This window comes from Panicum virgatum, chromosome 3K (genome assembly GCF_016808335.1).
Source record: "Panicum virgatum strain AP13 chromosome 3K, P.virgatum_v5, whole genome shotgun sequence".
Classification (NCBI taxonomy): domain Eukaryota; kingdom Viridiplantae; phylum Streptophyta; class Magnoliopsida; order Poales; family Poaceae; genus Panicum; species Panicum virgatum.
In genome coordinates, this window is record NC_053138.1 from 23,243,818 (window position 1) to 23,268,991 (window position 25,174).

Sequence of the window (25,174 nt, forward strand, 5' to 3'; positions counted from 1 at the left end):
AAAAAGAATGATATAATTCGGACTTGGGTTTCAGTTTAACCAAGTAACTCAAAATCCAACGAGCAAACAAAAGCAGCTCGCTCCTGAGTCCTGAATGCTTGATACTTGATGCATGGCTTGACCCTTGGAGGGTCTTGCGCTAGTGCCTCCGTCCCGCTCCGACCTGCCGGCTCCGCCGCGCACGTCGTCGTCTTTTGAGACGAAAATCCACCAATAAGAGCCCTACCTAGATTGCCGGCTTCCCGTGTGCGATCACGTGATGGCGGAGGGGACCCGCCGGCGGAACCGGCCGCCGGTCGCGAGCTCGGCTATAGCCGCCGGCCGGTGACTTTGCTATCGTATCTCTACTGCATGCATGGCCGCGGTTCCGTTGCCCCGTCAATTCAGACGAGCTTGCACCGTGCACAACGTTGCCGCCGTGCGGTTGTGCCACCTTCCAGTCGTCATCGCCTGCGCAGCACCGACGTCGCGTCAAATGGAGAGCTGGAGCGCGCGAGTGCCAGGCCAGGCCAGGCCAGGCCACCCTCAGAGAATGCAGACTCGCAGCGCCACGTCGCTGTAGGGCTTTTATTGCGCGAGCCACCGTACAATTTACTTTTTAATAAGCATAGAAAGAGCTTTTTTTATTTTGAGCTCTCCTCTTCTTGCATTAAGGGCACATGGTCATCAGTGGGCTGCGGTCGACGAGGTGCAGAATCCGGATGGAACTCTGCACGACTAAGAGTAGTTCCCAACCTTTATTAAACTCTCGCTGTCATGTAGGTCGTTTTATTTTTTAATTCTAAATTTGACAACTCGTTTTATTCAAAAAATTTATGTAAATATAATAAGATTTAAATTATTCTTTAAAAAATTGTATTGATAAAGCAAGCGGCAACAAAAAAAAGTATTTTGCACAAATTTTTGAGTAAAATCAGGTCAAACTTGAAGTTAAAAAGTCGAAGGATTTAAGCTAACATCAGCTACCACCTGGATGGCTGTGTGTACGTTATTCGTTCACACAGCTGGAGCAGCCGACTACGAGTAGTGAAAAAATCTGCTCAACTAATTATGACTCTACTACCTGCCATGACCATATTAAAAACTCCCTGGGTAAGAAGAAGAAGAGTGCGAATTGTAGATGGACGCCCAGCAGCCAGCAGTCCAGCATAGAACATACTACTGTTGAAGTTGATGAGGAACAACTCGATCTAATCTTTAATTACAAACCAGTAGAATTTGCCAAAAGCATTTACAGATTAAAGTAAAATGAACAGATCAATATACAGGGTAAATTTCGTGTAAGAAAATGCCACAAAAACTGTATTTTTGCTAGGAGGGCATTCTTTACGTGACTATACGTACATGTATAAGTGTATAATAACTCAATGAAATTGGTGAGCCGATCGAGTATTTGGCCAGAGCTACGACGTGTCGTCTCTCTGCATCGACCAACTGGTTAGTGGAGCAGGAAGCCGAGGACCTCCTTGACGCGGCTCTGCCACGCCGCCTTCCCGGGCGCCGCCGGCTTGGCGGCGCTGACGATGCCGTCGTTCCCGGCGAGCACCCTGTACTTGTCCTTGCGCGTGAGGCTGGTGCACTCGAACCCGAGCGTGGCGGCGAGCATCCGCTGCACGTAGTTGGCCACGTCCACGGGGCTCCTCCCCGCCGCGCACGTCGCCTCCGCGGGGAGCTGGTTCAGGAACGTCACCTCGTACACGGGCCGCGGGTTCATGAAGAAGAAGATGGGGTCCATGGCCTTCCACCCGCGCGCCGTCGTCGGGTGGAAGAGCCCCACCCGGTAGTTCATCGCCACCGGCACGATCCGGTCGCTGAGCTCCGCGAACAGCGCCGAGAAGCGGAGCAGGAAGGGCTCCCGGCAGGTGGTGCCCTCGGGGCACACGGCCACGTCGCCCCGGGCCAGCTCCGCGCGCATCCGCGCCGCGTCCACGACCCGGTCGCGCGTCAGCTGCACCGTCGGGATCGGGGACAGGACCTCCGACAGCCGGGAGATGGAGTAGGTCACGGCGGCCACGCGGCGGCCGAGCACGGTGGCCAGGACCACGGGGTCCATGAGCGTGCGGTGCGTGCAGACGAAGAGCACGCCCGAGGGCGAGCCGCCGTCCTCCGCGGCGGCGGCGTCGCTGGCACGGCGGACGGGGGGAGGCGCGCGGCCGTGCGTGATCACGGCGCCGCCGAAGATGGGGGCGATGTAGGGGATGGTCCAGATGGGCACCATGAGGCCGACGGCGATGCGGACGAAGGCGACCAGCGCACCGAGGGGCAGCCAGAGGAGGATGACGAGGGACATGAGCGCAGTGGGACGGCACACGAGGCGCCCGTCGTGGAAGATGACCGGCCGGAACGGCGGCGCGGCGGCGCTCGTCGTCGCGGCGCCCGCGGTGAACGGCGGCTCGAGCTGCTCCTGCAAGAACGTAACACACGCACACGTGCTCATCAGATAAAAATTCACTGCTTAAAATTCACAGTATAGTATATAAAGTAGTATTGTTTTGTATTGTATTAATTCACCACGGATGAGTGTTATCATTGCCAGTTTTTTCTTTGACAGAAATTCTCTTGCAAGTCGCATGCCTGAATTAATGCGGCATATGATTCCTTGTGGGTTGTGACTACTTGCTCGCATGAACAAATGGTACAAAAATGACCAAGGCGATGTGTCGAGTGATGGAATTTATGGTTCACATTTGTCCGTGTCTGACAGGCAGGAGATATTCTTTTTCAGCATGGGCAAGAAGGTCTACTGTAGATGCATGGGTGGTGCGTGCGAAATCTGCTGCTACTACAGTGTCAGTACTCCGTTTGAATTTCTGCCCCGTATTTGTACAGTAGCATCCGTCTTGCCCAAAGTAAAGAAACAGAAAAAAAAACAAGGGAACTCGTTGACAACGAACGAACTATTGCCATGTGAAACCTTGGACGATGATCGGTTAACGTACCTTGCAGAACGGCAAGAAGGAGCGCGCCATCTCTGACCGGCCGATGCCGAGGTCCGGGTGGTCGCCGCCGGCGAAGAGCGCGCGGACGCGGCCCGCGACGGCCTCGGCGCCGCCGCCCCTGAGGAGCCCCGTGCACCGCCTGAGCCGGCTGTACTCGAGCTCGCAGCCGACCACCTCGTGCGCGCCGAGGTGCTCCCTGGCGAAGCGCTCCACCATGACGCGCGGCAGCCGCGTGGCGACGACGACGCGTCTCCCCTCGCAGGCCCCGAAGGCGGCCCAGGCGCGCGGGTCGACGTCGTCGGCCATGAACTTGGGCAGCACGGCGCGGGACACGGCCTCCACCTCGGCCCGGGGCACCCCCGCGGTGGCCACGAGCGCCGCGGCGCGCAGCGCCAGGCCGCCCCGGCCGGCCAGCTCCAGCAGCCGCAGCAGGGGCCACAGCGCCAGCAGCGCCGCGAAGCGCGGCAGGCCCGACGCCTCGAACGCCACCAGCATGAAGTAGGGGAACGTGTCCGCGCCCCGGAGCAGCCCGCCCTCCAGCTCCGCCACCACGGACCGCCGCGCGCCCGGCGACGCCGCCGCCGGCATCGTCACCATCGGTGCGGCGGCGATCTTGATCGAGCTAGACTTTACGTGTTGCGATCAGGCCGAGCCGTGGAGGGCTGATGGATGGAACACTGGTGGACGGACGACGAGTCCAAAGAAGGAAGGGAAGCGGGTGCAGAGACGGGAGAGGACGTGCGCGAGGATATAGGCCGAGGCCGCGGCGGTGGGCAGCGTTTGGCTTGACCACGAGCGCCTGGCGCGCGCGCGCACGGCGCCCGGTTCGGGTAAGCGGCCGCCAACCACCTCGCACCTGCGGCGGAGCGGTGGGATTAGGAGGGAGGGCCGCGCCGCGCCTGGGCTACCTGTAGGATTTAGCAGCGGAGTAGTGGTGCCGCGCGAACTGAGCGAGCGCGGGCGGGGCGGGAGATGGATCGGGGTGATCACCTACCTCGCAACGAACCGGGTCGGATACTATATATAATCACCCAGCTGCGTGTGAACTGACGGGGATGGCTGGGTGGCCGTGGAGCACAGCAGCAGCAGCCTCTGCGTCTGCGTGGGATCGGAGGAGGAACGGGGCGGTTGCGTGACTGACCGGGCCGCGTCCGCGCTGGCGAGGCGCGGCGAGGTCGACGGGATTTAAAGGCGATGGGCACTGAGGCTGCTCGCTGGAACGTTCCCGCCGGGGCTCGCGCCAGACGGACGCCATACCGATCGCCGCCGGCCTACGGCGGGTCGGCGGCAGCCTTTGCGTTGCCGCGCGTTGGGCGGCTGGGCGGGGCCAGGGTTTTTTATCCCAACCGGAACCGGTCCGGTTCCGGAAACCACGGTTACTGGTGTAACCGGTCCTGATCGGTTCCAGTACCGGTTGGTTGGAAACCGGTCCAAATTCAAAATTTGAATTTGAATTTAAAAAAATAAAAAAAATTCAAAAAAATCTAAAAATACTTCAAATTGTGACGAATCTAATGGTGTCAAATTTTTTAAAATATTCGTTCATTTAGTATACTTTGCTGGCATTCGAAGTTAAAAAAAACGTGCATACAAAAATATACAAATAGAATGTAAAACATGTTATACATTGTATTAATTTAAAAGTAGTACAAAAGAGAGTTGGAGGGTTCATTTAGGCTAAAACATGTTATACAAACATTCAAATTTTGAACTAAAGTGGGTTTTTCGTCAATTTTTTTGTTCAACTCCCCGGTTCCCACTCAAACTGAACCGGTTTACCGGTCAAACCGGTCGACTAACTGGTGGAAACCATTTAAACTGTCGTCTTTGATTTGAAATTTGAATTTGATCAGTTTTTACTAGTTTTTGGTCAAATCGGATCGGTTTACCGAAATCGGAGGGCGACGATTTTGTCAGACCGGTCGGGGGAAAAAAACCCAGGCACTGTCGGGCAGCCTGCTCCCATGAGGCCGTGACCGGGATCGCCCTTGATTTAATGCTCGCGCGACTGGGTCATCGGTTCCTCCTCCCCCTCGGTCCTCGTCAGCACAGTGTTTGCTTCGAAGGGATTATGATTGATATTTGCTTCCGTTCTAAGTTAGAGTTTATTCTCAGTTCTAGATATATATAGTATGCGTTAAAAAAGTCAAAATAACTTGTACACCCTCCATTTTAAATTATAAGTTATTTCAACTATCTTCAAGAGTCAAATATTTCAAATTTGATCAAATTTATATAATAAAGTACTGACATTTATGATAACAAATAAATATCATTAGATTTTTATTAAATATATTTTTATAGTATATCTATTTGGTATTATAAATCTTTGACTTGGAATAATTTGAGATGGAGGGAGTAACTGAAAACGAACCGGTAGACTTTCAACATATAACCTCATCTCTCAGTACCCTGCAGCTGGGGTACCCACTCTTATTGTGTCAAGACTCGAATACTTATCCGAGCTGAACAGCCGGACCCTTGGGGTCCGACTCCATCTCACCGGACCAACGGTCCCGGACCCGCTTCCCGCTCGGGGACGGGTCCGGTGTCACCACGTGTCCCAGAAGTGAAAATGTTCAGCACCTGTGACCGTGGACCCGGACCCCCGCAGGTGGGTCCGGACCTCCACGTGACTATCCGGACCCCGTGAGCTCTCGGCTCAGCTAACTGCTCGGGAGGGGTCCGGAGCCGCCACGTGTCACGCAGACGCGGGCGCGGACGCAAGCCTTCCGCTGGAAGCTCCCTCACCCACCCGCATTAAGTGCGAGTGGTTGAGACAGGCTCTGCTGTCTCTTTGCACGGGGCAGCTTTTGTCAGTCCACACTGTGGATCGCCAGTTACCGAGGCGGCTCGTCAGTTACCAAGACAAGCATTAAAGACTCAGCGCCGCGCGCATGGACGACGAGTCATGATGACCTGCTACTGACTGAAACAACAGTTCACGCTGCTACAGTGGACTGAATCAGTAGTTCGTCGCTTCATCATGACCTCGACGCGCGGCTGCAGAGGCTAGACTTTACTCTGACAGGACAGCTCAAGACCATCCCTGGTCAGAAGCTACGCACGGAAGCCGACGACAAGATCTCCGGATCTGAGGCATTGAAGGCCAAAGTGTAGTTTATAATACATCGTCGGGTCCACATGTCGGGGCCCCGCTCAGTGTACGTGCTCCCCTTGGACATATAAAAGGGAGAGCACGCCCGCTAGAACACAGGTTCACACGAGCACACACACAGACCAAGCTCTCTCCGAGCTCACCCAGACTCAAGCAATACAGCACACAGTGGACGTAGGGTATTACGCTCCGGCGGCCCGAACCACTCTAAATCCTTGTGTGCTTCCGTGTTCTTACGCCTCTAGATCGAGCATTCCTTTACTGCCCCAAGCACATCCTACACTTAGAATTAGGCGGGTGTACTACGTCACCCGGCTGTAGGTTTGCACACCACGACATCATCCAAAACAATAGCACTGACATGAATGCCCTTAGCAATAACGCTAATAAGTCAGCGTGTCCATGGATCGTTAAGCGCGTCATCCGTCCGTTGTGTGGTGTCAACGTGCACTCTTTACCTACAGAGTGCGCCGCTTTTGCTCAAAATCTCTCGTGCTCGTGCACATGCAAAAAAATAGGAGTCGATAAAAAAAAAGTATCAGGCACACGAACAGCGTGCTAGCAGAAACTCAACGCACGCAGTGTGTTAGAGAGAGGGGATGGTTTAATTTGATTTTTAGGCAAGTTTGTCAGTTTGAATGTTGTTTGGTTGAAGCGGGTACTGCATACTGTACTTTTTTTCTACTGTGGCATGTGTAGATAACCTTATCCTTATCAAATCAATTTTGAAATGTCTTATGCGGAGCTGCAACTGGAGAGCGCCTCCCTTTTGCTGTCCAGAGACTTCTCCCACGGGAGTTTCTCGTTTCTTCTCCACCTTTCCCCTTGCTTCAGTTCCCCAGGGTGAAAGGAAGGTGGAGCGGGTTACCGGCGTCGATTCCTCCGGTTCTTCTCCTCTCCGGCGGCCGCTTCGGCGCCGAGGATGGAGGAGAGCTGAGGAATCGATGTGCGGTTGTATATAGACTAGTTAGTATTCTATCTAGGTCTAGCGTCTGCTCACCGACGTTGTTCGTCAATGGAGCTTGGTTTTGCCGGGGGGAGGGGGGCTATGCTCCTTTGCGGCTTGTGTTTCTCGGCGCCGGCGGCGAGGAGGAGGTGGTCGCGGCGTCCTTGAATAATCTTCCTCGGCTTTTTCCTCCCACTGATGCTGCTTTCTTCCGGTGGCGTTGGTGTGGTCGGGGAGGTCTGCTTTGGAGCCGTCCGCCGGTTCTTCTTCGTCTTTGTTGTCAGCGAAGTGAAGAGGATGCCGGCCTTTTGGGGCAAGGATGCAGGGGGAGTTGCGGATCGATGGCTGGTCGGAGGATGGATCGAGCTGGGGGTTCCCATGGCGGCGGTAGTCGTCGACGGTCAGCTTCGGTTCATGCTGGGAGCTGCTTGGGGCGCGGCCCCGGCCGATTGGGCGTTCAGCGTTGGCTAATCTCGGTTTTCGAGTGTCTACTTCGGCTCAGTTCAAAGCCTCAGGGCAAAGGAGCTCCTTCCAGCTCAGGGATGGCGGCGGTGGCCGGATTTGCAGGTGACGGCGGCGACCGACGTCGGCGGATTCGGTTTGCCTGGTCTAGCAGAAGGCTCAGGGACCTTAATGCAATTTTCTGTTTTTTAGTGGCTTTTTTGCTATTTGGGTGGAACAGCTGTCCTTTATATCCTTATACGATGTACTTGTATTTGTACTTTTCCTTAACTAGTAATACAGGTATGTTTGTTCAAAAAAAACTGGAGAGTGCCCGGCGGACGTGGCCAGCCGCCTACAACGTGCGCCCATCCAGCGCCATCCTGCAACGGGCCCGTCGGGGCGCCAGTTTGGCGGGTTTCCACGCGGCATGCGCCCTCTGGGCTCTGGCGTTGATCACCCGCCAGGCCTCCATGCCATGGGATCATGCCATGAGATTAAGTCAATCTCAGTGGAAGTGTCATAAAAATATCATAAACATTAAATTTGCTAACATATATCAATAATATGAAGAGAGAAGAGAAAAATATCATGAAATGTGAGAAGAGTATCATCACCATAATACTCTACTGGTACAGTTTTTAAGATTCTAATCTAGGTAACTGTGTCAATGACACTTCGACACTGCGGTTATGGGAACGCCAACGCCCGGAGCAGTTGTCTCCGTACGCTCTTGTGCCATCCCTCGTAGGCTACAACGGGATACGGAATGAGTACGAGAGCTGACCGGCTTATGGGGCGGCGCTGCACACGCAAATAGCCAACGCGACAGCGATATTGCTGTGTCACGCAGCAGGAATTTTATAATTTGGATTTTACAATTTTTATAATAAATTTTATGGGTCATTAAATATTATAACTCAGGATGCAAGTGGATCAGTTTTGGAACAACTAGTGTCCAACCCATTCAACTCAATTTAAAAAGTGTAAGTAATGGATTAACTCAAAAACAAACATAAAATTACCCATAAAAACCAGTGGTACTCAAAAACCATATTGCTGCTGGCGTGGAGATTCCTACATCTCGACGCTGCTGGAGTAAGATATTATAGGAGAAGCAGTAGAACCGGTCATCGTGGTGTATCGCGTCCTCGATGCCATCACGAGAGGGCGCCGCCTGCAAGCGGGGTCGTCGGCCGTCGCGGGAGGGCGCCGCCACCACGCGGGGTCCGAACTTCGCGACGCCGCCTCCACGCGGGGTCGCCGGCCGTCGTGAAGGTCGGCATGCTGAACTCGGACGGCAGCCTCGCTGTGCCGTCTACGTCGCCGCCGTCCAAGCGAGGCACCAGCGCGGGCGCGGTGCCACCGAGGGCGAGGAACCGTCTAGCGTCGCCGGGTGCGGCGAGAGGTCCGGGACGACCACGGCCATGGGCACCTTCTCCTCGCGCTCGCGGCCGCCGCGGGGCTGTTGGCGCGCAGTTCGACATTATGAGAAAGCTCGCTGAAACAAAGAAGCAGGTCGAGGTTGAAGCCGATGCCCACTGGAGCCCCTGAGAGGTTGACGAAGGGCCGATGAATAGGGGCGCGAGAGATCAGGGAGGGAGCTTGTTAGCTTGAGGTCGTTGCGACTTGGGAGCATGGCCGTCGTGAAGAGAGAGGAAAATTCCCAAAAGCAAACGCGTGGTTCAGTTTAGAATCTGGGTTAGTCCGATGACCCATTAGACGAACCAGTGTAACACTAAAAATCTTTTTTGGTCGATTTTTTGGATTTCTATGCTACTATCTACGAATTGGGTTCCGGGTCATTTGGTTGACCCAAAAAATTATGCATCCTGAATTATAACATATAAGTAAATCTAATGATATGATATGGTTATTATGAGGAGGGAAAATGATAATTTCATAGGATGTGAGAGGATTTTCATTCTTATGATACTTATCTGGCTCGGTAAGCAAATTTACAGTTTTGGCAACAATACAATGAAACTATGTACTGGGACTGGTGTAGTGTGATGCTGCATGTCGACTATTCACCGGTTGGTTTTACGAGCATTGCATGTCGACGAGTGATCGGTTGGTTTTATGAGCGTACATAAACAGTCACTTCAGGGCATATGCAATGGGTCCGCCACTAGAGAACCGAGCACGAGCAGAGAATCGATCAACACGTTATAATAAAAGCTGTAGCCAGACTACCATAGGGGAATTGAAGGGTTCCATTGCATGTAGTACGATGTGTCCGCCCTGTCTGATGGAAGGCTTTAAAACTACGGCTCCAATCATGTCGCAATTGCTCAACGAGTATATGAGACTGAAACAGTCAAACAGAGCATTCCCATCTGGGAGTGTCGGATTCTCGCTGTACAGTTCCATGTACTAAGGTTACATGGTACCATGGTGTTCAGTGACAGCTGACATCCCAACTTATTGTTCCCATGATGAAGAGGTGAACTATTGAACTAAACGTCTAAACCTGTACCGCAGACAGAATAGATGGCAACGATCGAAACGGGATCGCAGATCGCTTGGCTGGCCGACATGTCTTGGGCTCTGTTTAGTTTCCAAACAAATTTTTTATAATATCCGTTACATCAAATATTCGAACACATACATGAAGCATTAAATGTAGTTAAAAAAAAAACTAATTACACAGTCTAACTGATTAGCACGAGATGAATCTTTTAAATCTAATTAGTTTATAATTAAATATTATTTGTCAAGTAACAATAAAATATGCTACAGTACCAAAATCAACAATTTTTCAGCAAATAAACAGGGTCTTAACTATACTGTACTCCTACTGTATAACCACAACCGTAACTCTCGAGATGTTCAGCTGTCAGCATGTCAGCGCCGCTCAAATAGCCCTGTCGCAGTTTCCACGGAGTCCTGGATTACGCAACCCACGAGATGACGTGGACCGCGAAAGCGGAGACGACGGAGCTGACCGGTAATAATATACGCTCACGTTCTGATAATTCAGACGGTACCCGTAAGAACCCGCATTAAAACTGTGGCGGCGACCGGGCCACTTGTGGTCGTTGCAGAGAGGAAGTTTCTCGGTTTGGAAATCATAAATCGACCCCCAATTAGTTACTAGCGGTTGCTTTCCGTTTCATCGTCGCCATGGAGAGGATGAGCAGCTATCATTTCTGATAACAAAATCTGGAAGTGGGTAATCTGCAGGCAGTAAAAGCTATTGATGGGTACCTGCGGATGTTAACCTAGATAATTACTGTAGTTCAATAAAAAGAAGAGTGTCATCGAAAGCTCATATGGCATCACCACTTGAATTGATACTCTCCTCATCAGTCATCACCTAAATGCTATTCCATCCGTTCCAAATTGCAGGTTATTTTGATAAATTTGGATATATATTTTTTCCATATATTTAGATAAACATTATGTTTATATATATAGAAAAAATTATATATATATATTTATTAAAACAACCTACAATTTGGAATGAATTTAGTAGAGCTTTGTCTTAAAAGGTGTTGCTAAATTATCTGATTCTCCATATAAACATATATAGCACTGTCAAGTTTAGACAGATTCAACAAACAGTGCATCATGAAAATTGGCAACCAAGCTTCCACAAGCTTACCAAATCTACTGCAGGTTCTGGAGACTAAACCCCGAATCCAGCAGGCAATGGAACCATGGAAGGATGTCAACTGTCAATGGAGGAAAACGAAGAAGCAACAAACAGCAAATCGGAACCAACCAACCTCGGGAGATCGCAGCGCGTTGGCTGCCAGCGCCACTTGGTGTAGGACGCGTCGGGCGGCCGTTCTCGGAGCAGCGGGAGCCGACGTCGAGGAAGGGGCAGTCCCTGGAGTCGTAGAGCGGGTCGCTGTCGTCAGGCCGCACCCACTCCCAGTCGAACAGGTCGCATTCGTCCTCATTGCCCGCCGCCGCTACCTTCCTTCTCGTTTGAGCCGCCTAGAAAATTCCTGTACAATAAAAATAAGAGTATATCATCGAAAGCTCATATAGCATCACAACTTGAATTGATACTCTCCTCATCAATCATCACCTAAATGCTATTCCATCCGTTCCAAATTGCAGGTTGTTTTGGTAAATCTGACTACATATTTTTCTCATGTATCCAGATAAACACTATGTTTATATATATATATATATATATATATATATATATATATATATATATATATATATATAGAGAGAAAAAATTATATATCTAGATTTATTAAAACAACATACAATTTGGAATGGTCAGTAGAGCTTGTCTTAGAAGGTGTTGCTAAATTATCTGATTCTCCAGATAAACATAGTTCTGTGATATCTTTAAAGATCCCCCGTTTTTCTATAATTGTTGGGTTACCGACGGAGGTACATCCGGGTACCTCCCAGCCGAGTAGTTATCTCCCGACTGGGTACTTACTCGGCCAGGACCACTCTGCACGATTACCCGGCAGACAGGCACTCGGCTGAACGTCGAAAGGTTCCTCTGAGGATCAGGATCAAGGCGCGGATATGTATTCCGGATATCTAGGGATCTAAACCGACTTGATTCCATGTAACAACCCGAGTAGATGTCTTTCCTTACTTGTAACCCACGGCACCTGGACTATAAAGGCGCCGTGAGGGGACCCATAGAACGCATCTAGCATCGATCATCTCATCGTCAAGCTCAATACATACAACACAAGACGTAGGGTATTACGCTCCCGAGCGGCCCGAACATGTCTAAACCCTAGCGTCAACTCGCAACCATCTAGTTCTTGGCTCCGGAATCCCCTCTTCACCTACAAATATATCGCCGGGCATATCCCTGGTGGACTTGTCGGATAAGCAATCCGACAGTTACCTTAACGACTGTCAAATTAACATAGGCTGCTAGGGGTTGAGTTAATTCAGATTGGACTTGGAACTAGCAGGTACGCAGCACAATCTCATATTATTATACTACTTGTGCCAAGCTAATCAGTGGCTCTGTGTAAAGTCATTGGACGTGAAAAGGAATGGCCGCTTCCTTGTTGACGATGTAATACCTAATAATGGAGGAGATATGGAGCCGAAATCAGTCACTTTTGTGAAGTTATGGAGCTCATAATCCTTGGCGAATAAGAATCGAACACGGCGTGTGCAGGAAGAAAAACCCAGCTCGTTAGCTTGATCACCTCGTTGTTAGCTCGGCCCCGCTCCAGACTCGGATTGCTGTCTTTTTGTTAACGAGCTGAGCTCCTTGTTAGTCATTGACTCGTTGGGCTGCATCCGTTACCTACAACATACCTGATGGTCGGAGGAGTTTAGATGCTTTTGCCGGTGTTGTTTTCTCCGGATTTCTGTACCTCCAAGGAGTCTTCTTTTGGAGGTTTGTATCTACCGACTCGATGAAACCGGGTTGGTTTCTGCCTACCACCTGCGTTGGTGGTTCAGCTCCCCTGCTGGGTGCTCCGTCGGCCGGCGTGCTGGGAATTCTGGCGGCCACTGGGGCGTTTGATTTCTCAAAGGCTGGCGATGCGATGGCCATTGGCCATCTTTGGAAGCCGGGGCGTTTAGTGCAAAGAAAGCATGTTGTGGATGTGCTACTCAAGACGGCGATTGAAAGTTCTGTCTCTTCGCCGGTAGGGGATCTGCTCCAGGCCATGGATTCCGGTAGTCGGTGGCGAGGAACACCGGGAGATGGTTACAAGGACCTGAATGTATTTTTTATTTTTATCAAGGGTGTCTTTGTATGAGCTGCAATCACCAAAACCTTAAATGAAATACTATCCCGGTTTCTTAAAAAAAAAGTAAAATTACATGCCAAATACGTCACAGTGACACTGACATATATGTATGATTAAATATACTCAAAATCTTACATCTATCCTCTAAGGCACCAAACAAATTATTCTATGGCCACCCAGAAAAAAAACCCGCGCTGAGAGAGTTGGGACGCAGTTCATCAACAAAATTGTACCCAAATTATCGATGGCTCACGCCTCAACTAGCCAAACATCAACGCGATCCGACGACTTATATGGATTCGCGACATCAACGCCCCATCCCACCTCCACCTAGGGATGAAAGTGGTAATATGAACTGTTAGAACAAATTTAATATTTTAAAATAGATATGTATAAAATTGGATGGTGATCATTTCTTATATTATCAAGCACATTATTACAAATAAGAATAAAATTTTGCATAAATTATTTTATGCATTATTTGCTCCCTACAACAAAAAAAAGTGAAAAAATACCGAATTTGATTCCGAATCCATACCGAATTTTATATCTATCATTTGAGAAAATATAGGATGAATTTGAGGTTTACTTTTTATGAATCTTTACAAGCTCAATGCTCAAAACAAGAATACAAATTTGTATACAAAATTCTATATCCTATTTATTCACAATCAAAGAAAAACAACCAAAAAAACTGATTACCGAATAATTACCGTTTCCGACCGTTTTCAACCCTACCTCCACCCCGCGGACCGGCGGACGCAGCCCCTGTCTAGGCGCAAGGTTCGAACCCCAGCGACTGCAACAAAAGGATTTTCCTCTCGCGCGCGCCTTCCCCAAACTCGCTGCCTCGCTCCCCACGGAACCCGGCTTGCAACGGCGCTGACGCCCCCCGCCGAACCCGCCCTGCGCCGCCCGCCTCGCCCCCATCCTACCCGCCCTGCAACGGCGCTGGTGAACCTGCCCTGCGCCGCCGACGAAACCACCGCTTGCTCCGGCAGCCGCGGCACACGGGGCGCACGGCGGCTCCGGCAGGTTTCGGCCGGCGCCGCCGGGACGCGCCAGGAGCGGGTTCGGCCGCCGACGTCGTGGCCCGCGCGGAGACGACGTCGGGACCCCTCCACGCGCCTCCAGCATCCCAGGCGGAGACACAACCGCCGTCGCCGGCGCTGCGGGCTGCCGCATGGCCGCGTGCTGCTGCGCGCTGCGTCCACCGCCGTGCCGCTCGCGGGTCCCGAGGACCTGCCTCTTCTTGCACCGGTCTGCCGCCTCAGGTGAGGATTTCTTCAATCTTAGGGTTAGGGTTTGGGATATTTGTGGATTTTCATTATGCAACTGAAATTTGCGTCCCCAAATTCTAATTGCTTCAGGGAGGGGGCGGAGCATGGTGGCCGGACATCAATGGAGGTCGTGAAGGAGGAGGGGTAACGGAAGAGAGGAGGCGAGGGGATTGTGGCGGCATACTTCATGGCAAGCTATGCACTTCCGCCGCCACCACAGGTCCCTACATCGGCAAGCTCCCCAGCTCCAGCGCCCACCTCCACCTCGCCGGAGATTGCCGGATATGGTGGACCCGGTTCCCCACTACCTCTCCCACCCCCTTCTTCTTCCTTATCGATCCGTGGCCGTACAGCAAGTGACCGTACAACTTCCCCAAATCACCAGACTTCCCCTAGGCCGGGGGGAGAGGCTCGGTCACCAGCAGGCTATTGGTCAGACATGTTCGTGAGCAACGGTGACATGCCACCAGCGATGGCGTATGTCGGGCTCGCCGCGCTCGAGCAGCCCGGCTCCCGAGCGACAGAGTGCAAGGTACGTATGGTTGTTTGCTCTGTAACTGCAAGCAGCAAGCTGATGGAACTGGGGCTGAACTTCTGACACATGTTGTCATCAGAATTAAGACATCCTGATTCACCGATGTTGTGATGCGTTTGACTGGGATGTGTATTCGTGTAAAACATTGCTGAATGCATTCTCCTTTCCATTCACATCTGAATAGATTTTATTTCTTTTCTTTACATAGTTTGCACCCGGCGAGGGCACCCGACGGCAGCCCCCCGGCGAGGGCGCGCGGCGCCTCCTCCCGTGGAGGCTCACGCGATGGCATCCAGGCCGTGCGGCGGCGGCGGCGGCCCCCGGCAGCCCGGCCAGGGCGCGCATGTGTACCTGTGGCGAGTCGTCAGCGAGCTGCGGTGAGTCCCACACTTCTCATGCTCGGGTAGGAACTGCATGTCTGCATATGACTACAAAAATTAGTCTGCATGTCTGCAAGTCCATCTCTAAATGCAAGCTCACCAGCAAGGCTGACAGGGAGAACATTCGCAGGGAGATCCAGATCATGCAGCATTTTTCTGGACAGCCAAGACAGCCAAACATTGTTGAGTTCAGGGGAGCGTTGGAGGATAATAGCAATGTGCATGTGGTGATGGAGCTCTGCTCAGGTGGTGAGCTATTCAATCGGATCATTGCTAAAGGCCACTACACAGAATGGTCAGCTGCTACAATCTGCAGAGCAGTTGTGAATGTTGTGAACATTTGTGCGTCGTGATCTGAAACTAGAGAAATTCTTGCTCGCAACCAAGGAGGAGAATGCAATGCTTAAGGCCACTGATTTCGGGCTTTCAGTCTCCAATGAAGAAGGTAATATGAATATATACGATCTGTGTACACTTCGAATGTGCATTGTATCGCAATATCATTATATATTTTTGAGCATTGATCTGTTAAGGTTCGTGGCTGTAGTTTTCAATTTTTCTTATTGCTATACAACTCAGCTAAGGCTAGCATTCCATATATACCTAATCTGGTTTCAATTCAGTAGAGCGTATGGTACTCTTTATTCGAAGCAATTCAAGAGCTTGTGCTTAATTGACACACCATCTGACCATGTTACAGGCAATATTTTTTTTGTCACTGCAAAGTGTAAACAGAGTGTGCCTTAACTTAAAGATCTGTTGATCCTGCCAGCTTCACAGAGAAGAGAACTAGCCAAAACTGGTGATGTTTGCTATGTTTCCATTCATAATTTAGCACTGAAAAGTGGAAACCATAAAGCTGGTTCTGTATCAGTTATGACTTGTGAGTGGCCACTGAAACCACTACCAAATTAGTAATGGTAGCTCAATGGTTATTAATGGTACCACTTTTGATAGTTTTATATATGTATATCCAGTATGGAGCTTTGCATGGCAGAGGTAGAGGAACTTCAATTAAGCTGTAGTGTAAAGACTTGAGAATTATATTGGAAAAATTATGTTTGTGTGAGAGCTGTAGTGCAAGAGCCGGTACAAAGGAGATGAATGTTTACCCATTGTATTGATCGTTAGTGTCTTCACTATCTTTGCAAGTCAGGTGAATATCCATACTAGAGATTTGAGGAAATAGCGGACATAAAATGAGCAAATGAGAATTTCAACATTTCTATATTTCACATCAGTTTTACAGTACTGGGGTTCCAATATCACTTTGTCTCTTTGTTCTGCGTATCTGAAATCTGCCCCTTAATCTGTTGCCAAGGATTAAGCTAATTGTTGTGTTCCTCCATTTTCCATATAAGCTTCTTTAGACTGGGCTTGACAGATTTACAGTGAGACTCCGGCCATAGGAACTATCGAGGGTTCGATTCGCTCTCTCTCCTTTTGTTTATTGAATATATTTGTTTCTTTCTAGGTTTTCTTTGTCAGTTTGGTGAGTTAATTGTCCCACAAAATGCAACATAATAATAACTCCATAGTTCCTATGCAACATAATAATAACTCCATCGTTTCTGATCCGAAATTTGTTGACGCAGGGAGGGAACAAGTTTCTGAGCTACATCCAGTGCTGTATCAACGCCTCAAGAGAAGAAAGTGCTTTCACTGCCTATGTGAACAATTAGGTCTCAGTTTTGCTAAATATCCAAAAATGTGTAATATATTTACTCTGATGGCTGCTCCGTCGGTATGTACGAAGAACAAACCAGTTTTATGTTTGCTTGTACAAGCCGTCATTAACTTATTTGTGATACGTGGTAATTATGATCTAATATGTTTGGTGTACATTTGAAATTTAGCCGTGGCGTTAGCACGGGCACTTTACTATTGAGAGTAAAGACCGTTATAGCAATAAACACTAAATAGTAAAGTGGTTGCATAACGAGTTGGCGAGAGCAGAAGTCCTAGGAGAGGCATACATCATTGGTTTACAGATGTTTGCTTTGGTACGACTTTTTATTGAAATAAGTTTGGTTTGGTATCACTTTTTTATGGAAAAGATTTTTTCTTAAAAAAAATGAAAAATGTAACCTTGTGACAGTTTGTTTGGTTTACATATATATTTGTGACTAAGAAGTAGAAAAAGCTTTTCAAACTTTAAGTCGCCGAGATTTGTACCCGCCACCCGCAGAGAGAGAGAGTGGAGAAATGGTGGATTGACTTGCTAAACATTGGCATCTACCAGAGCCAAATTTTAGCTTTGCGTAGGCATGACAAGCGAGTAACTGTGCAGCCTTCGAGGGACCCGGCGCAGCAGGTGCCGATTCTCGTATGAATCCCGACTTCGGCAGGGTTTATACTTCTTCCAAACCGAACACGTCTCCGGCTCACCGCTTCGACCCCTTTCCAGAGTCTCGTCCGCCGCTTGCCGCCTCCATACGCGCAGGCGCGGCCATGGCGATGAGCACGATCCGATCGGCCCTCGCGAGGGCGTCCATCGCCCCGAAGCTGCGGGCCCCCCACCGGTTCGCCGCCACCGCTGCCGCCGGCGAGACGCAGCCCGAAAGGGTGGCGGCGGAGATGATCCGTTACGCCCTCGGCGGGGCCGTGCACCGGAGCTCGCCAGGTTTCCCCCTTGTCCCGCTCCCCTTGTGCTAGTACGCATTAGGGCTGTGAGGATTCTCTAGTTTGCGCTGAACCGCTGTTGCTGGCGTGCCAGAGGAGGCGATGCGGATACTGGAGCAGGGGGCCTCGAACCTGCAGGGCGGCGGCGAGGGCGGCGCCGAGGCCGTGGGGCTGCTCATGCTCGCCATGTCCACGCTGCTCTATCGGAGGTACGCTGCGCCGCTCATTTCTGTCCGAAGCTCTAATCGGAACAAATTTCTGACAAGTTACCTGACACTGCAATTGTGGTGAATTCGGCGGGTTGTTTGGGTCGATTGGCATTTTGTCACTGCTATAGATTTCTGTTGTCTAGCTTTGCATATCTGTGGCATTTATGAAGGGATTCAGGCCCAGTAAACATTGTGAAACGAACAAGTCTATAAGAGGATTTAGAGTGGTCGAGTGTTCTGGTTTGCAAAGTAGCTGGCCGTTGGCAGATGATTCACATTGCGGATGGTACATGGGTGGAGAAATTCATGCATTTGACAGATGCTTGGCTTTAGCATGATAATATATAATGTGAGCGATATCTATGGTGATAATTACTGTTTCATTTCAATGTGGCATAATGAGGTTGAGTTACTAGCACATGATAATTCCAATTGGATCCTTGATTTATCTCCAGTTAGACTTTCCCATTGTATGTGGCATAGTTAAGTTGGGTTGCTGGTGATATAACAACACCAACTGGATCCTTGTCCTTGATTTCCTATTCTAGTTCGACCTTTCCCCATTTGAGAAGATTTGAGTCATTTGAGTAATATTATGTGATTCTCCATGCAGTGGAAGACGCCAAGATGCAATGGAAAAGCTCAAAGCATCCCAACAAGTTGCTCCTTCTGCATCCTTCAGAGGTGATTTTCTAGCTTCCTGTTTTATAAGGGTAGTATATTTGGGAGTACTAAACTACATACTGTGAATCACTTATCTTTAACCATATAAAACAAAGAGGTCTTAAGTACCACACTTGTCTCCCATTTTTAGTAGAAATAAAACTCAGAAGTGTTCTTATTTTGTGTCTGATGGTCCTTTGGCTTTCTTGTGTCAAAAAAGAAGAAATCAGTGGATTGTTTTATTTCTTGTCTAAGTTGACTAAAACTTAAAGTGAAATGAAGTTTTAGGTCTTTGAGAGACGGAGAGTTGGTATTATTGCTTATTAATTTAGGCAACAATCTTGAACGACATTTCTGATTGTGATTGATTTTGCAGTTGCGGCGTGGGAAGCACTAATGGGATTACACATGGAGGCAGGCCAGGTTTGGTCCTAGATGTTCATTTAGTCTTCACTGGCCTTAACGTGAAATTTATGTTATTTTAAATTCAGGAGATGTCCCACTCAATATCCCCAAATGATTCAGTTGATCTGTCAATCAAAGATGATAGCCAATGGTCTGATCAGGATCATCTTAAATTCCGGGTTAATGCTATCAAAGGACTTATTGCACTTCTGAATGGAGATACAGAATCAGGTATTTTAATGTCCCAAAATGTTATTGCTAGATTAATAGGGAATAAGGTGTGACAATAAAATTTAATCTAAATTTTCTCTTTATCAGCAGCCCAGCTGTTTGTTGATGGGTGCAGGGACTTTGCTGGATGCAAACACCAAACAGGTACAACCATCTCTGAAACAGAATATTCACATTTTATCTTCAATAAGTGCATACATGCCTATTGATGTTCTTTCCTCAGAAAATGCCGCCGTTTCATATGGTGAATATTTGCATTGTGTTGGGGATTTTCCAATGGCAACACAGGTGTATGAGAGTGTTCTTGAGGCAGCTCGCATGGAAGATATGTCTGGAAACCTTTTAGCAGCTGGCAACATGGTTCCTGAAGAGGTTTCTCTTGGTGCCACTTGCTCATATGGCCAGCTTTTATCTCAATCTGGGTAAGATTCAGAGCAATCTCTAATGTTCTTTGGTTAAATTTGTTTAAATTTATCAAATATTCTATTTATAAACCTACAGATCATCTTTTTTTTTTTAAAAAAAAGTACAAATCATCTCTATTGTTGTTCGTTTGACTTAACTGTTTCTAAATCTGTACCCTTTTATGGAGGCTTACCTTTTCCGCTTAATCCAGGAAATTTGGTGAGGCAGAGGATTATCTCACAAGGGCACTACAAAAGGCTGAAGAACAATTTGGTATGTCATATTAAGTTTATTAAATGAATACTAGAAAACAGTGGCATCCAAGTGTCAAATATGGGCGACAATTTAATAATATATAATTTGTAATGCATGCAGGTGCAAACCACCCAAAGGTTGGCATTGTTTTGACCTGTGTAGCTAGAATGTACAAACTGAAAGCAAAATCCGAAGGTTCTAGTTCAATTATGGTTCAGGAGGTCAGTAAATAACTCTTCGAATAGTTGTCTCCACAAGAAACCATGCTATCCATCCTTATTTTCTCTTTTGCATGCTCTAGGGAGGTTGTGCAGGAAATTTATGCTTGGACTCAACGATCTGTTTTCTACTTTATGATTGCAGGGTTTGTACAGGAAGGCCTTAGAAGTATTGAAAGCCCCTGCTATTAATTCCGAGGGTAAAATAACGATATTCTATCTATGCTGGGGTTCGTTTCCATCATTTGAGTTACATATTGATGTTATTTATATGCTGCAGGTACCAGCAAACAGATGGACTGGAGAGATATCATCTCCCTTGCTAGAGGTTATATCTTTGGACTATTTACTTTTTTAGCATCTCATACCTTAAGGCCCTTATATTAAAATTAATCCATGCAACTCTTTATTAGCAAGTTACTTAGTAGAACAATGCTGCTACCATGACAACATGTTACAACGATTGATTCAGTATTTGAGTTTGCCATACAACTCTTAAAAGCAAGTTACTTGTTACAACAGCATGCATGGCATATCGTTCATTATCTGGTATCCATTGTCATCCATTGTTAGTTGATGAATGTATGTTGTCAGTTTATTCTGAATCCACCCTGCCTTGTTATCCTAGTAGAATAGGATTTCATTTAAAATCCTCCAACCATGGAGAAGAATGGCTCGAAATCCTTTCAATTGTGGTTTCCATTACTTGCTGTACATGGCTCCCAGCAATCGATAAGCCTTAAAATTTTCAGAGTCTTGACAAATCTGACAGGAGCACTGGAGCAGTTTAAATACCAAACGATCACCGCTAGCAGTTCTTTCTTGCAGGAACATTACTACTTAGATGGTTTTCTTCTCATGTGGGCTTGTTCTCCCACTCTTCAGGCACAACGCTAGGGATTGGAGGGGATTGAGGGAGATTTTTACTTGTTGAGGTCATAGTCACCAGGAACGTGGTATGGTGCCCACGTTCCTGTACCGGGAACGCGGGTACATTTTCATTCCAATAGTGTTAAAATCACTCTTAAACAACGTACCATGTACCACGTTCCTCGATCCATAGATCCGGGAACTTTTGTGACTGTGGTTGGGGTTTAATCCCTCCCGTCCCCCTCCAACCTCCCACCCCCCTCAATCCCCTCCAAACTTAACAAGCCCGTAGACCATGTTCGTTTAATCCCTAGCTGAGAGGGATTGAGGAGGATTAGATCCCCTACAAGTCAGTTGGGAATCTATTCCTCCTCAATCCCTCTGATCTCTCCCTTCTTGGGATTAACTGAACAAAGTCTTAAGAGTTTGGGGTAGTACTGAAAATTTCCCTCTTAACTTGCAGGCGAGTACGCAGAGCTGTTGCTAATCCAGTCCAATCGGAAGGCGGAAGGTGAACGGATGAAGGAGTGGGCCCAAGATGCTTGGAGGAACCGTAGATTGACTCTAGCTCAGGCACTAGAGTTTTCAGAACCTTCAAAGCCGACTGTCGTTGTTGACACTCGAATCGGCAGGGTCCTGTAGCTCTCATAAATAATCTGATGAAACGTACCATGAAATAATCAGTGAACCTACCTCTGATGTAATATTATTACTTATAAAGAGGAGTTGCTCCGTTACCAGAATCTGGTGCGCGTCTATATTTTAGAGAAAAGGATTCCCCCGTTTTTATTTCCAAGGAGATAAAATGTTTTGGTCACGTGTTACAGTTCAGCATAATTAAGGGAGCGCCTGCCACTGTGTTCGAGAAAAGGCACGAGCACACGCTCTCTGCCACATTGACCTACGCCAGAAATCAACGAAGACGCCTCCAGATCTGTTGGAGAAGGATCCCAATTTGTTGTTGTCACCAGATCTGTTGGAGAAGGATCCCAATTTGTTGTCGTCAGAGCGGTTGAACCTGGAATCCCCTCCAGCATTGGCGGCTCCCGCGCCTTGGCTTCCAGCATCTCCACTATGCTCCAGCTTCTTCTGACCCTTTTCTTTGCACCGAAGTTCCCATCTTCTCAGCATCCCGGCCCCCTTTGTCACCACCACGCGCACATCCGACCAAACTAATCCCTGAAAACTAATAAGATTTCTTATAGTTTCCAAAGACTCCACAGAATGGAAGCAGAACATACATTAATAATTGAATATTTTTTCTGACCGACCCACCATTTCGCCACAGATTCAAAGTCGGCACCCATAGTGACACCACAGATCTCAGACCACATGCACCAAACTAGCTTGGCCATACAACACTCGAAGAGCAGATGGTGAATCGACTCTAGCTCATTGCAAAACAGGCATGTTCTATCCTCTACCTGTCGTCTCTTACTCAGGTTGTCCCTAGTTAAAAGCTTACTGTTACTCAGAGCCAAAGAAAGATCTGCACCCTTGGGGGGGATACAGATTTTCCAAACCACAGGGCTAACGACCTGCTTGACTCCTCTGAAATTCACGATGGCGTAAAGAGATTGCACCGAGTAGACGCAAGAGGATTGTACATCGAGATGATGGCATCCTCATCCCCAGAAAACTATATCGACTCAAGCCAGAGGTTCATAACTTGAGGAGACACACGGTTATCCTGAACGTTAGCTTCAGGTTCAACCCATCCGATCCCAAGCATTGGCCACAGTGATGCTTTTTTCATTTGAAATACAATAGAGGGGCCAGTATTGAATTGAATTGCCGAACCACTGGTCCTCCCAAAATCTCACCTTCCTCCCATCTCCTATTTGCCAAGAAACCCCCATCTGAGCATCTTTGCTGGCCTAGAAAAAAAAACGCGGCCGGGGGGTGAACGGACCCCACCGTTTTTCATTAAGAGGAAGCGACTACGGCTTCACCCGGCCGCGGAAAAACCCCCGAACCCTGGCCCATCCCCGATAGGGTAAGCCTTGCGGCGAGCACAGCGAGGAGATTTTTTTACCCACGAGCGGAAATTCGTCCCAGCTGGGATTCGAACTCACGACCTCGTGGGAGCGACGCTACTGGGCTGGGCTAGCCAACTCGGCTGCCCAACCTTTCGCTTTGCTGGCCTAGAGAACACGTTTCCAAAAAGGTGATGTTCCCAGGACAGGGCAGCAAAAGAGATTAGGGGAGTGATTCCTATATTTGTGATCTACAATCTTTTTCCAAAGCACATGATCATTTAAATGACTAGTGATTGGCGTGCACCTTGGCGCGCGAAGGAAACAATGGTGATTGAAATGTATGGTAAGTATGATTGTACATATATTACAACATGGTGGTTGGAGCATCGATGTGTTCGGTTTCTAGATTTGGAGCAAGCAGGTGGTTGTGATAGATTTAAGCAAATTACTGCACCCATATTGTTAGAAAATAAAAATATGTTCTGATTCCAGCAAGAAAAGAAGGAAAGCATGGGGTGGATCTGAACAAAAATAATTTGGGAAGAACATATTTGGGAAGAGCATACCTCGATGCTCAAGGGGAAGTAGAAAAGATGAATTGGAGAGTCCGATCCAAGGGCAAGGGACTTGGTTTGGGCTGGGGCGAGTTTGATCCGATTTGGGCCTGGAAGGAACAGCATCACCGTGTAATCCATGCGAAGCTGTGGCGTTCCTCCGGGATTTCCTCCGAGAAATGTTTAGAGTCGCTACTGACAGTCAAACCATCACACAATGTCCAATAACTACTTTTTGTTTCGAAATAAAATTTTTTTGTTCCCGAACAATTTTTTTTTGTATTGCTAAAATAATTAAAAAAATTATTCTGGAACAAAATAATTTTTTTCTAAAACAAATTTAATTATGAGTCAGTTTAGACCCGATAACATAAAATCTAGAGTATGTGACAAGTCTGCTGGCCGCGTGACCCTATCAGCGCCCGTTCCTCCTCCGACATGTCATGTAGAGCTAGGCTGGGGTAGGCCACCAGCCCACCAACGGTCGGTTGGACCATGCCGTGCCCGGGCCGGCATGGAGGCCCAGGCATGGCACTGCCCTGGGCCGGGTCTGGCACAATCACGATGGGCCATGACCTGGGCTGTTCCAGTGCCGTGCTTTTTAGGGGAATTTTTCATTTTTATATTTAAAAAAACAAAATTTCAAAAATATATGCCGAATAGGGAAATTTTCAAAAATGGGTGCATGTCGCCCTCCTAATGGGCGACAGGGTGCCAGTCGCCCATCCAGTGGGCGACAGGACCTAAATATAAAAAAAATTATATTTAGGTCCTGGCGCCCAGGGTGCATTAAAATTTGAACTTGTAAAATCGATATAAAATCGTAGAAAAATCAAAAAAATATAAACTCAACTGTTCTGGATTATATGAAACAATATCTACAACTTTTGTTAAATAAAGTTTTTCATTTGATCAATGTATCTTGCTCTATTTTAAATAACAGTTTAATACACTTTTATTTAAATCTCAAGATACATCCTTTGGATGCATGTCATCTTTGGCCACGGTGTTGCATATGGTGAGCATAGGCTTGTACAAAATTGGTAGGCACAGAAAACATTTCTAGAATAATTTTTTAAATTAGATCTTGCAATATGTCTAGTTTAAATGGGTTATTTATCCATGCTGCTATACTGAGTATTAGAAGACATAACTTTTACAGTACCATTATTTTATTTCCTAAGAGCTATAAAAAAAGTTTGGTAAATTTTAGATAAGCACAACTAGACCAAATGAATTATTTCAGATTTTTCTAGGTACAAGAACTATTTTTCTTGATTTAGATACATTGATCAAATGAAAAACTTTATGTAACAAAAGTTGTAGATATTATTTCATAGAGTCTAGAACAGTTGAGTTTGTATTTTTCTATGATTTTATATCAATTTTACAAGTTCACTGTTTAATGCGCCCTGGGCGCCAGGA

The 25,174-nt window shown here is 47.9% G+C and overlaps 2 protein-coding genes and 1 long non-coding RNA gene across 5 annotated transcripts; 2 read left to right on the plus strand and 1 right to left on the minus strand.

The window, feature by feature from the left end:
• Positions 1 to 1,164: 1,164 nt before the first annotated feature.
• LOC120698467 (glycerol-3-phosphate acyltransferase 5-like) lies at positions 1,165 to 3,943 on the minus strand. The gene is made up of 2 exons (XM_039982095.1): positions 2,940 to 3,943; positions 1,165 to 2,404 (listed from the first exon to the last, which is right to left on the minus strand). The coding sequence occupies exons 1-2, from the start codon at positions 3,534 to 3,536 to the stop codon at positions 1,439 to 1,441; spliced, it is 1,563 nt and encodes a 520-aa protein (XP_039838029.1). The 5' UTR covers positions 3,537 to 3,943; the 3' UTR covers positions 1,165 to 1,438.
• Positions 3,944 to 13,891: 9,948 nt separating this feature from the next.
• Positions 13,892 to 17,167, plus strand: LOC120698469. 2 transcript variants are annotated; one of them, XR_005684865.1, is made up of 5 exons: positions 13,897 to 14,417; positions 14,514 to 14,955; positions 15,167 to 15,335; positions 15,469 to 15,783; positions 16,934 to 17,167. It is a non-coding gene; the product is annotated as an uncharacterized LOC120698469 (long non-coding RNA). The 2 variants fall into 2 exon arrangements; XR_005684864.1 differs by having other exon boundaries at positions 13,892 to 14,417; positions 15,469 to 17,167.
• A 461-nt stretch (positions 17,168 to 17,628) lies between these two features.
• Positions 17,629 to 21,959, plus strand: LOC120698468. Of its 2 annotated transcripts, none has more exons than XM_039982097.1 (12): positions 17,629 to 17,961; positions 18,055 to 18,169; positions 18,783 to 18,853; positions 19,209 to 19,255; positions 19,324 to 19,468; positions 19,559 to 19,612; positions 19,692 to 19,890; positions 20,085 to 20,146; positions 20,249 to 20,349; positions 20,492 to 20,546; positions 20,627 to 20,674; positions 21,680 to 21,959. In XM_039982097.1, exons 1-12 carry the CDS (start codon positions 17,667 to 17,669, stop codon positions 21,856 to 21,858), a joined length of 1,371 nt encoding a protein of 456 aa, XP_039838031.1. In that variant the 5' UTR covers positions 17,629 to 17,666; the 3' UTR covers positions 21,859 to 21,959. The 2 variants fall into 2 exon arrangements, with proteins under 2 accessions (XP_039838031.1, XP_039838030.1); XM_039982096.1 differs by having other exon boundaries at positions 17,648 to 17,961; positions 19,556 to 19,612.
• The last annotated feature ends 3,215 nt before the right edge of the window (positions 21,960 to 25,174 follow it).

What these genes read in the sequence shown, in the direction of transcription:
- LOC120698467 (XM_039982095.1), bottom strand. Translation starts at nt 3,536, where the DNA reads ATGGTGACGATGCCGGCGGCGGCGTCGCCGGGCGCGCGGCGGTCCGTG. An exon ending in CCTTCTTGCCGTTCTGCAAG is followed by an intron (nt 2,405 to 2,939) that starts GTACGTTAACCG and finishes ACGTTCTTGCAG; the next exon opens with GAGCAGCTCGAGCCGCCGTT.
- LOC120698468 (XM_039982096.1), top strand. Translation starts at nt 17,667, where the DNA reads ATGAATCCCGACTTCGGCAGGGTTTATACTTCTTCCAAACCGAACACG. An exon ending in CGTGCACCGGAGCTCGCCAG is followed by an intron (nt 17,962 to 18,054) that starts GTTTCCCCCTTG and finishes CTGGCGTGCCAG; the next exon opens with AGGAGGCGATGCGGATACTG. An exon ending in TCCACGCTGCTCTATCGGAG is followed by an intron (nt 18,170 to 18,782) that starts GTACGCTGCGCC and finishes TTCTCCATGCAG; the next exon opens with TGGAAGACGCCAAGATGCAA.